The sequence below is a fragment of the Rattus norvegicus genome, chromosome 20 (assembly GCF_036323735.1).
Source record: "Rattus norvegicus strain BN/NHsdMcwi chromosome 20, GRCr8, whole genome shotgun sequence".
Classification (NCBI taxonomy): domain Eukaryota; kingdom Metazoa; phylum Chordata; class Mammalia; order Rodentia; family Muridae; genus Rattus; species Rattus norvegicus.
In genome coordinates, this window is record NC_086038.1 from 4,571,079 (window position 1) to 4,582,266 (window position 11,188).

Consider the following 11,188-nt stretch of genomic DNA (forward strand, 5'->3'; position numbering starts at 1 on the left):
TAAATCTGATCAAATTTCTGTCCCGAGTCATTGCCTACTTGTGACAGAGAGCTCTGTGTCTTGCCTGCAGCTCAGTGATGCTGGACCCACCAGGCACCCCGAGCCGTGCACCTGACACGGTGTCAGAGGTGAGAGAGAACAGCCCTCTGCTGCACGTGAGAAGCCCACAGAAAGGGAAAGTCCACCAAGGGTGTAGGTGGCAGGTTCCTGTGAGTCACTGCTCTGGAGGAATCGACTGGATGCTTTGACATGCGTTGGGGTCCACAAGAGGAAGTGAGGTGCAAATTCCCCTCAGGGCCATGGTACATCACAACTGCCAGTCTGGAGCGTCACTCAGAACGTAAGCTACCTGGGTAAAACGGAAAAGGGAAGTAACAGAAAGGTTCCACCTTACACACATGTGGTCATCATCATCATCATCATCGTCGTCGTCGTCATCGTCATCATCGTCATCATCATAATTATTATTAATTACTGTGTCATTGGTCTCTGTGGCTGGTGGGTAACCTCACAATGTCTTTGGTTTCTCACTATCTTGGCAGATGAAAACCGGACATATCTGGAAAACGAGTCATGTGCCACTGGAAGACTGGAATTCTCCATACTGAGCGGGAATAGGGCCTGGTTGGCTGTGCTTTGATTTTGTGTGGCCATGGCCACTTTCAGAATGAGCTCCAGTACACGTCTTTACCCCCACCATTAACACAGCCCAAACCATGAGGATCTGACTCAGACCAATGCAGTTGATTGGGGAAGGGAGTCTTACTGGTAGTGTAAAATTACTTATTTGTTTATTTTTACGTGTATGGGTGCTTTGCCTGTGTTTGTAACTGCGAGTGAGGAGCCAGTGCTCTAACCACAGGGCCATCTCTCCAGCCCCTCACTGGCAGTTCAGTAAGCAGGGTGTAGCTAACTTGGGGGACCCTGAAACTCACTGGGACTGAACGGACACAGAACCAGAGTGCCCTCTGCATTCCCATGATGGGAGAGGGGTCACTTGATTACAGCCTCGCTTTTGACTCACACCTGAGGGGCTGTGCCAGCCAGGCCCAAACCTTGGCGGTGACCCAGAGCTCAAAGGCAGCACCCGTCCACACCCCCACCCCTGCTGACCCTCACCTCGTGTAGAATCTGTTCCAGACAGAGCCCTCAGAAAGACACGCACACAACTGTATCCCATCCATATCTCCCCACCCAATCCCCAAACTCAGCCACCCCACCCCTGTCAAGCCCATGCTTCCACGACAAGAAAACAGTGCAGAAACTGGATCCAAACAACGCTAAAATCAGACAGTATAAGGAACTATGGAAGCAATATCTAGTTATTAGAGCAGAGGATATCTGTCAAACACATAAAAAATCCAAACTCGGGGCTGGGGATTTAGCTCAGTGGTAGAGCGCTCACCTAGGAAGCGCAAGGCCCTGGGTTCGGTCCCCAGCTCCGAAAAAAAAAAAAAATCCAAACTCATGTGTTTAATAGGAAATAAAATGAATTATTAAAATTCTTGAGACTGAAGATTTCTATGTTCTCAAAGATAGACACATTCAAAGTTCAACATCTACATGAAGGTTTACAAAGTTCAGGCTGTTTTTCTAGAAATCAATATGAAAAGTGACTACATACACAACACACACACAACACACACACAACACACACAACACACACACAACACACACATAACACACACAACACACACAACACATACACGCACACAGCACACATACACACAACACACGCACATACACACAATACACATACACACACAACACACACAACACACACAACACACACAACACACACAACACACACAACACACACAACACACACAATACATACACACAACACACATGCACACACAACACGCACACACAACGCATGCGCACACAACACACACACACACGAGCGCACAAGTCCAAGACCAGAGTCTTAGCTTTCCCATTATCATGCTGCTTAATTTTTCCAGGGTTCTGCTTACTTTATATTTCTTATATGTCTTATATGGAGACTGTTTTCATTTATTATATAGTGTCTATAATGACAGTGATAATAATTATCGCCTGTAATAGAGTTAATTCTAAAGCTAGGCTCTGGACGGTAGAGTGTCTTTGCAGAGTAGCTGGACCCTCTAATCTCCAGCCCTCACTCCCTAGCTGGTGTATCACCCCCACCAAGGAAGCGGAAGCAGAAGCTGACCTCAGAACCTCAGAACCGGAACTCACTGCCCTGAGCCTCAGCCCAAGCAGCATGCATTGAACAAGTTCTCTTCAGCCAATGAGGAGCAGGTGTGGGCGGCGTCACTTGTCTCCGGAAGACTAGTGGATCTCATGGGAACAGAGCTACAGAACACGGGCACATTTTGTCACAAAGCCCATAAAAGCTGGCGTAAAGGAAGCTTATGGAACAAAACTTTATAATGTACTCAATGAAACGTAGAAAGCTGAAGCCCTGCCCAGGTCCTGGCTAGAAATGGGATATAAATCAAATAAATGGAATTCCAAAATTAGCAATGTAAATCTGAAAACCAATAGGAATGACAAACAGGCCTTACATTATGTGAAGAGAAAAGTAATTAATTATATTAATCTCCACAGTCCTGCTTCCCTTCCATGAGGCAGTCAAGTGCTGCTAACTCTGGCCTCATCCACTGTAGCCTTAGCTTCAGAGTCAGACGCGGTAGCTCTAGGTCAGCAGTTCTCAACCCGACCCGTTCACAGAGGCCGCATCTCAGATATTTGTGATTCGTAACAGTTATGGAGTAGAGCAACAGAATTTTATGGTTGGGGGGTCAGCACAGCATGAGCAATATTAAAGGGTCAGAGCATTGGAAAATATGATGGTTGAGAACCTCGGCTCCGGGGGGCCTGTATTCCATACCTCCGAGGCTGAAGCAGGAGGATTTCAAGGTTGAGGCCAGCCTGCAGAGGCTGATGCTTTTGTTTTGGTTTTGCTCTGTCATCAGACCCCTAAATAAATCGAACATAGGAATCCTTACCTCCGCCACTTGGCTGAAGACCCTTAGGGCAGCCAAACTCAATGAATGAACCTCAAGTGTCTCCGAGGTTCAGAGATCAAAGAAAGGCAACGCAGGAGAAACTTTACATTGTTACAGTTTTCTCAGTGCACGTTTTGTAAACTAGACACAGTGTATGCAACTTTGTGCCATTTTTATTGGTAACATTTACACGGGTCTTTAAAATGCTATTCAGTAAGCTTGACAAATATATACAGTCTTATAACTCACAGCCCATCAAGCTGTGGTTTTCTCTATACACATAAAAATCATACGTGGGGGGCATGAGGAGTGACACTGTCTAGGGGATGATTGGGAATGACAGAGGAGAGAAGCAGGGCTTGTGGGTGAGCATGGCTGAGGTGCCGGACAAATGTGCATCAAAGTGAATTTACAAAACCCAATACTACGTACAAGGACCATACTCCAACGAAAATTTATTTTAAAAGAGATGCGAGGGCTAGAGAGATGGCTCAAGGGTTAAGAGTATTTGCTGCTCTTGCAGAGGACCTGAGTTTAGTTCCCAGCATTCTCGTTGGGTGTCTGAAATTGCCCAGAACTCCAGATCCAGGGTGGAATGTCTCTTCTAGAGTCCGAGGGCATCCACTTGTGCACACCCACATGCAAATACACATAGTTAAAAATACAATGTTCGAAATAGAGAACTACGCCCAACAAATTGCACAAGGAGTGCGCTGTGGACATAGCCCACTTGGCCACTAGTTTTATGTTACAGAATAAGCATTACTGCTCTAAGATGTCTAAGAAAATGAGTTAAATAGAACATAATCTTTTTAAATATTTATTGCTTTTATTTGTCTGAATATGTGCATGCCTGCATGAGTTTACAAGCGCCACACATAAAGGTGGGGGGTGCGCCCAGGAATTGGAGTTCCAGGCTCCCATGTGGGAGCCCCATCCTCTGCAGGAGTCAGAGCCCTTAACCACTGAGCCATCCTTCCACCCCTCCATCCCTCCAGCCTCCGCATGCTTTCCTATTTCTGACTTCTTTGCGCTCATCTTTGCTTTTAATTTTAAATTTCTTTGTGTGTGTGTGTGTGTGTGTGTGTGTGTGTGTGTGTTTACGCACGTGCTTTTCTACAAGAGATGTATGTGCTGTGCCCTCAGAGGTCAGAAGTCCCTGCATCAGAGTCCCTGCAGCTGGAGTTACAGCTGGTTATGAGCCACCAAGCCATGTGGGTGCCGGGACTTGAACTTGTGTCCTCGGCAAGAGCGAGCACTCTTCTCTGCTGAGCCGGCTCTCTGCCCCTCACCTCTGCTTTGATTTCTGTCTGTAGCTTTTCCTTGCTATTACCGACTAGAGGTCTGCTGTAAGAACTTACCACAGATTCTTCACAGCGTGCTTTCCTACGGAGCTCCTTGCAGGGACTTCGAGGATGCAGGGTTTTATGAGTCATTGCCTATATAGGGGTGAGCTTTGCATGTGTGTCACTGCCTCTAGGTCACCATGTACATGCAAGTAACTCTTCTCCCTTGATCCTGTTCATAATTCCAATGAACTCAAAGATCACGAGAGAAACCTTGCCAACCAGTCAGTGGGCCTCCGGGCAAAGGTCTGTTGGAGCCAAGGACGTAAAGCTGGAGGGAAGACATACTAAGAAGACTGTTGTTTCTGCTTCTGCAGCTGTGGGGATGAACTAGCATGGTCAGGGCCCCGGGGGCAGATGGGAACTTGGTGCAGACAAAGGACACAGTGACTCCCCTTCCTCACGCAAGCCACTGCTTGTTTTTAAGGCTTCTCAGCTGTGGCCAACTCAGCCTGATGGTCCAGGATCATCTCTCTTACTTAACATCATCTGGTTACGGAATTAATCACGCCTACAAAGATATCCCCACAGATACCTGGGTATTAACAAGAGGCTAACCTGGACCCTCAGATCCGGTCACTACATTATCTAAAGGGAATCCCCTTATTCCGCCAACAAGTGGGTTCAAGTAGAGAGACTCTGCGATTGCCTTAATACGTTTGCCTAGAAGGAGACAAGCACTCAGTGAGGCTAAAGCTGGGGCCAGCTCCTCTTTCACTGTGTCCAGGCAGGTGCTAGGGTGTCCCTTCCCACCCCTCCATAGCCTTCGCCTCTTTGAAGTGCAAGGCTTACACACTCATCTCAGGAGGACAGAAGAGCTGTTCCCAAACGTGTAGGAGCTTGTGGCCTCCACAGAGTGCAGAAAACCCAGGCTTCTACAGACAATAGCATCCACAATGGTTGCTAAGACTTAATCCTCAGACTCGCACACTTAACCTGAAATAGTCACATAAAAGGGCAACGAACTTGGAAAACCCAGTAGTTTGGGGAAGAAAGATACTTTTCTAAGTTACAAAAACTCCTTTTGACATGAGACTGAACATTCTCACATTGAAAAATATTTTAAGAATAACTGAGCTGGGCTGGAGAGATGGCTCAGCCGTTAAAGGCTAGGCTCACAACCAAAAATATAAGAATAACTGAGCTACCCAGACATTCTCAGGTGTGTTCAGTGTCCCCAAACTTCCTTTAGAATACAAAGGTTACTCAAAAGAAGAGGAAATCTGGATAAGGCGCTCCTGTAGGGGCGGGACAGGTCCTCACAGCTCTGTGCTCCTACTGGTAACACTGGGGCTTCTGCCCAAAGCGAAGAACACAAAAAAACAGTTAACTCATGATGCATGCAAGCCCAAGAAAGTAACTGGGTGTCGGGATTGGAGAAGCACGTGGAAAGGAATAAATTCAGGGGAGACTTTCTGCTCACATAAGCATAGGAGAAAAAGTCTGACTCGGAATGCCCTTCTCCTCAGGCATTCCCTCAGGTCCACTCTGAGCAGAGCCTACAGCAGCTCCAGGGAGTTCCCCTAGCCTCTTCCAGGCCTCTCAATACAAAGTCTGCAGCTGGCAACTGTGACGTCATCACAGGGGAATTTTCTGATTGGTCTGTCGGGTTTGGTTTGAGTGTAAGATCTCCTGGGCTGGATCCTCACAATCTCTTGAAGACTCAGGAGAGCAGCTACAGAGACCACCCAGAGAACAGAGATGCCGCTCAGCAGAGCTCTGATTTTGGGGGTCCTCGCCCTGACCACCATGCTCAGCCCCTGTGGAGGTCAAGACGACATTGAGGGTGAGTTGTGCAGCTGAGGGATGCCTGGAGCCAGGAAATGGGAAATCTACAGAAGAGGGCGATACAAATTGGCTAAGATATAAATCCTCAATATTAGACAATCTAACAACTGTGCGATCCCTTCTTCGGGAGGCTTTGGTTGGCGAGCACAGCTCATGATCCACCAAACCATGGTTCTAACAGTGGGTCCAGTTAGGGAAGGATGGAGGGCTCTGACAGGTGGGGTCGTCTCAGAACTTGGTTTTCATTACTACAATGTATGCGAGTTTCCGAAGCCTTTATACCTGTAGTGTGTTCTAAGGAGAACACTTCCGTGAATCACGCACACAAAGGTACAGCAAATGCAGTGTACCCCTTTGTGTATATGGTAAACCCCTTTTGCTGGGGCTTACACACGACCCAAGCAAGCGCAAGCTCCGGGAGCCTGTGGCCCTCTGCCTGTGTTGCCTCCCTCCCTCCACACTCCGCTGACATGCCGTCTCCACTCTGGATCCCCTCCTTAATGCCACAATGGTTTACACACCTGAATAGGAACTTTGTGAAATAGCAGTTGAAAAGTTAAATGTTTGAAACAGGAAGTGAAAGGAGTTGAGCGCCCTTGTGAAGGGGCATGGCTGCTCTCTTTCCAGCTTTGTTGGAAAGGAGAAGTCTAGACTCCGACTCCAGGCAGGTTGGCTTCTTTGTCCCCAATTTCCTTCTTCAGTGTCACACTAGGGTGCCCCAATCGGGTGTGAGCAGGCACAGTGGGCGCGGTTCTGAGGAACCATAGAACTGGAGGGCTGCGTGAAAATATTCCCATTTCTCTTTAACTTAGAAGGGGGAAAGGTGGAAATTTCAAGGTCTGAGAAAAATGCTTTGATTTTAATTTAGCCTACATTACATTTTTCTTATTAATATGACTTTTAACATTCTCATCAAGTAAGGGTCCAAAGCTAAATGCATGGGGCACATAGGTCATTGCTGGCCCCGACTGTCATAAGGTTCTGCCACCTGTCAGTCATCCCCAACGTCTCCATGGGCCTCAAAACTAGCAAGCATCACTCAACGCTCACTTTGTAAAGCGTTTGCTCAGCTAGGAAGTTGGTGCTGAAGTATATCAAACCTGCTGCCTGCCTCTAGGGAGTGGGTCGACTTGTGAGGTAGGCAGATCAAGGGCAGGAAGCAGAAAGGCCATTGTGTGTGTGTGTGTGTGGAGGGGGAGGGTGGACCCAGCTGAGGGCAGAACTATAGCAGCAGGAGGCAGTGTGGAGTCCTCAGTGACACTTGTGGCTCAGGATAAGCGCCCACTGAAGTGCACACTGTGTACATTCATGGTTGGAAAAGAAGTCGAAGAGGTTTATTAACAATGGATCAGGGAGTTTTTGAAGGAGACTTTGAGGGAGAAGTTGGCTATGGGGGTTGCAAATAACACTAACCAAGACAGCCACACTGGGAAGGGTCAGAGGAGCAGTCGAACGTGAATAGACAGAGGGTCTGGGGGGGTCACAGTGCAGTTGGAAGCCGATTAATTAAAACTGAACAGAAACCTCCAGAGTACAGGAGGGCTTCAGCAAACTGAGCAAAATGACAGCCACCTTCATTTCTGTGAGGAAAGGAGACACTCCCACCCCGCCATCATTAGGGCCATGAGAGGATGGGCCCTAGTTTTGGTTGGCAGTCGCTTGTGCAGAGCTGACCGTAACTCGCCCACAGTCCTCACAGCACCTTATGTGCACGCTGTCTGTCGACTGGAACCGCTGTCCTTGTTCACCAACCTTGGTGACTATGGAGGCCGGCCTGGCTGGCGAATTACTCCTTGAACAGCACTAAGTCCGACATTTGCTGACCTCAACAAATGAAGGAAGAAAGATACAAAACCTAAAAACACCAGAATCTGTGCCTTGCCGGTATTTACTTGACGATGGTGTTTACTTGACATCCTTTGGGTCCGTTGTCTGCACTGGCGGCCCTTCTCCGTGGCGGCTCACACGTGCTCACTGCCTGAGGAAAACGCTTTAATTCAACACGAGTCTGCGAAAGAACATTGGTATTGATTTAGAAAAAGAAATAAGAGGTGAGGTTTTACAGAAGCATGAAATCCAATAAAGTCTCGTTTATTCCAGAAGAAATCAGAAGACCATCCCGTGGTCCCTCAGCTAAGGCAGGAACTTTAGACGGAACAGTCTCCACATGGTGCCGCTGTTCTCTTTCTATAAGTTTCTATGTGCTTTTCCTGGGTCAGAATAAATGAGAACGCCTCCTTGTGTGGAAAAGGCCCCTTGTTTTTGAAAGAAGAGAAAATGTAATAGGATATGTTAAAAACTGATGGGAGATCAATTAGACACAAAACCTAACCAGAGAAGGAAATCTGATGACTGAACCTTTGCAGACAAAGCTTCCTCCCTCTGCTCAGTTGTAAGCTACTTGGTCTGAGCCATCTGTGTACCAAACAGTGGACAAGGCAGTCAGGATAGCAGAAATCAAACACGCGGCATCCCACCGTTGTGCGGCGCGTGTCACAGGGGGAAAGACAGGAGTGTAACCCACACTGAGAGTGGTAGGGAAGCGAGGGTGGTGGAAATGTATCAAAAACAATGATGTTCATGGTACTCGTCAGAGCATTTTCTATCCGTTTGTTTTAAAACATTCTTTTCCTCTTCCTGTTTCCCACTTTCCCACCGTCCACCTAAATTCCTCAGCCGACCACGTAGCCGCCTATGGTATAAATATGTATCAGTATTATGAATCCAGAGGCCAGTACACACATGAATTTGATGGTGACGAGGAATTCTATGTGGACTTGGATAAGAAGGAGACCATCTGGAGGATCCCCGAGTTTGGACAACTGACAAGCTTTGACCCCCAAGGTGGACTTCAAGAGATAGCTACAGCAAAATACAATTTGGAAATCCTGATGAAGTCAAATTCAACCCCAGCTACCAACAGTACGTGCTAACCACCCTGCTTCCCCTCTGTGTGATCAGAGTATAAATGGTCCTATAAAATCCTCTCCTTTCCAAGGAGCACCCGGATCTCTTCGTCACTGGAGACTCATCCCCGCTGTTCTTCTTGTTTTTAAAGATGTATTTATTTTACATATGTGAGTACACTGTAGCTGTCTTCAGACACCAGAAGAGAGCAGTGGATCTCATTACAGATGGTTGTGAGCCACCCTGTGGTTGCTGGGATTTGAACTCAGGACCTCTGGAAGAGCAGTCAATGCTCCTAACCGCTGAGCCATCTCTCCAGCCCTTCCCCTCTCTTCTTAAAAATCACACATTTCATGTAATATGCTCCTTCACTAGACAGTGCAGGGCTTCAGGGAGAGAAGCTCCCATCAGCCTCTGACATCCAGACCATTTCCTTTGCAGAGGTTCCTGAGGCGACCGTGTTTTCCAAGTCCCCTGTGCTGCTGGGTCAGCCCAACACCCTCATCTGCTTTGTAGACAACATCTTTCCTCCTGCGATCAATATCACGTGGTTGAGAAACAGCAAGCCAGTCACAGAAGGCACTTTTGAGACCAGCTTCCTCTCCAACCCTGACCATTCCTTCCACAAGATGGCTTACCTCACCTTCATCCCTTCTAACGATGACATTTATGACTGCAAGGTGGAGCACTGGGGCCTCGACGAGCCGGTTCTAAAACACTGGGGTGTGTATGAGCTCTGCCCACTTCTGGCACTTTCTCATTCACTGTCACCTCTAGAACAGCATATCTTCTGGCTTCTAGTGACCAAAACTCACTTTCCACTCTTAAAGAGTTTCTAGGGCTAGAGTTCGTGTCATCCCATTAGCCCAGCCTCAGAGACCACGTAGGTTAACTCTCTCCCTCACCCTGGCCCTGTCTTACACATACATGAACATACTCCCTTCTGACTCCAAAGCTTCTCTTTCTCAGAACCTGAGATTCCAGCCCCCATGTCAGAGCTGACAGAGACTGTGGTCTGTGCCCTGGGGTTGTCTGTGGGCCTCGTGGGCATCGTGGTGGGCACCATCTTCATCATTCAAGGCCTGCGGTCAGGTGGCCCCTCCAGACACCCAGGGCCCTTGTGAGTCCCACCCTGGGAAAGAAGGTAAGGGTTTGTGTTTGTGAGAGACAAAGGCACCACACGGGGGAGGGGAAGGAAGGGGAGACATGAAAATGTTGGAACTTTGTTGGAGCCTCTGGAACCCATCTTTCCTGTGTGTTTTGTTGTAGGTGCGTGGCTCTCTACAGGGAAGATGTAGTGTGTGGGGTGACCTCGCACAGTGTGTTTTCTGGCCCAATTCATCGTGTTCTTTCTCTTCTCCTGGTGTCTCCCATCTTGCTCTTCCCTTGGCCCCGAGGCTGTCCCATCTCATGACTCACATGCCCTTGGAATTCTCCTCTGATCTGAGTTTCATTTTTGGCATCTTCCAAGTCGAATCTACTATAGATTCCGAGACCCTGATTAATGCTCCACCAAACCAATAAACCTCTTATAAGTTGTCTTCTTTGTTTTTCCTGTCTCCCATGTTGGAGATTACTGGAGCCAGGCCCATGTAATCCCGTGTCCAGTGTCATAGGAACAACCAATGCAGCCCAGAATGCTTTGGTCTTAGCCAAGGTTGAACTTTCAAATTTTTTTTTGTTCCCAGCCCTGACCACTCTCATCTGTCTCCAGTCAGGTTCAGGGAGGTAGGGTGTGAAATCTGCCTCAGTGTACACTTGCTGTAAGGAAACACCAAGGCACAGTGTGCTCACCAGTAATCCAGCACTCCAGAGACAGAGCGGGAGGGTCTTCACACATTTAAGGCCAACCTGGTCTACACAAGGCAAGCTGGACCTTTATAGGAAGGCCCTGTCTACAAAATGAGAGGGGGAGAGGGAGAAGGGAAGGGAGGAAGGGAGGGAGGGAGAGGAAAGGAGGAAGGGAGGGGGAGGAAAGGAGGAAGGGGGGAGGGAGAGGCAGAGGCAGAGGGGAGAAAGAGAAGAAGAAAAAAAGAACTACTATAAGATGAGCTTTAAATCTCAAAAGGGATAAAGGTTTTAAATTCTCAAAACGTTTTTATTCTTATCAAGGTGACATACCTCCTGTGTGTCTCTGAGGTCATTTCCAGAAAT

At 47.8% G+C, this 11,188-nt stretch overlaps 1 protein-coding gene across 1 annotated transcript; it reads left to right on the plus strand.

Moving 5' to 3' along the window:
- The first annotated feature begins 5,978 nt into the window (after nucleotides 1-5,978).
- On the plus strand, nucleotides 5,979-10,572 carry RT1-Ba (RT1 class II, locus Ba). The gene is made up of 5 exons (NM_001008831.3): nucleotides 5,979-6,125; nucleotides 8,804-9,049; nucleotides 9,476-9,757; nucleotides 10,004-10,178; nucleotides 10,304-10,572. Exons 1-4 carry the CDS (start codon nucleotides 6,041-6,043, stop codon nucleotides 10,156-10,158), a joined length of 768 nt encoding a protein of 255 aa, NP_001008831.1. The 5' UTR covers nucleotides 5,979-6,040; the 3' UTR covers nucleotides 10,159-10,178; nucleotides 10,304-10,572.
- The last annotated feature ends 616 nt before the right edge of the window (nucleotides 10,573-11,188 follow it).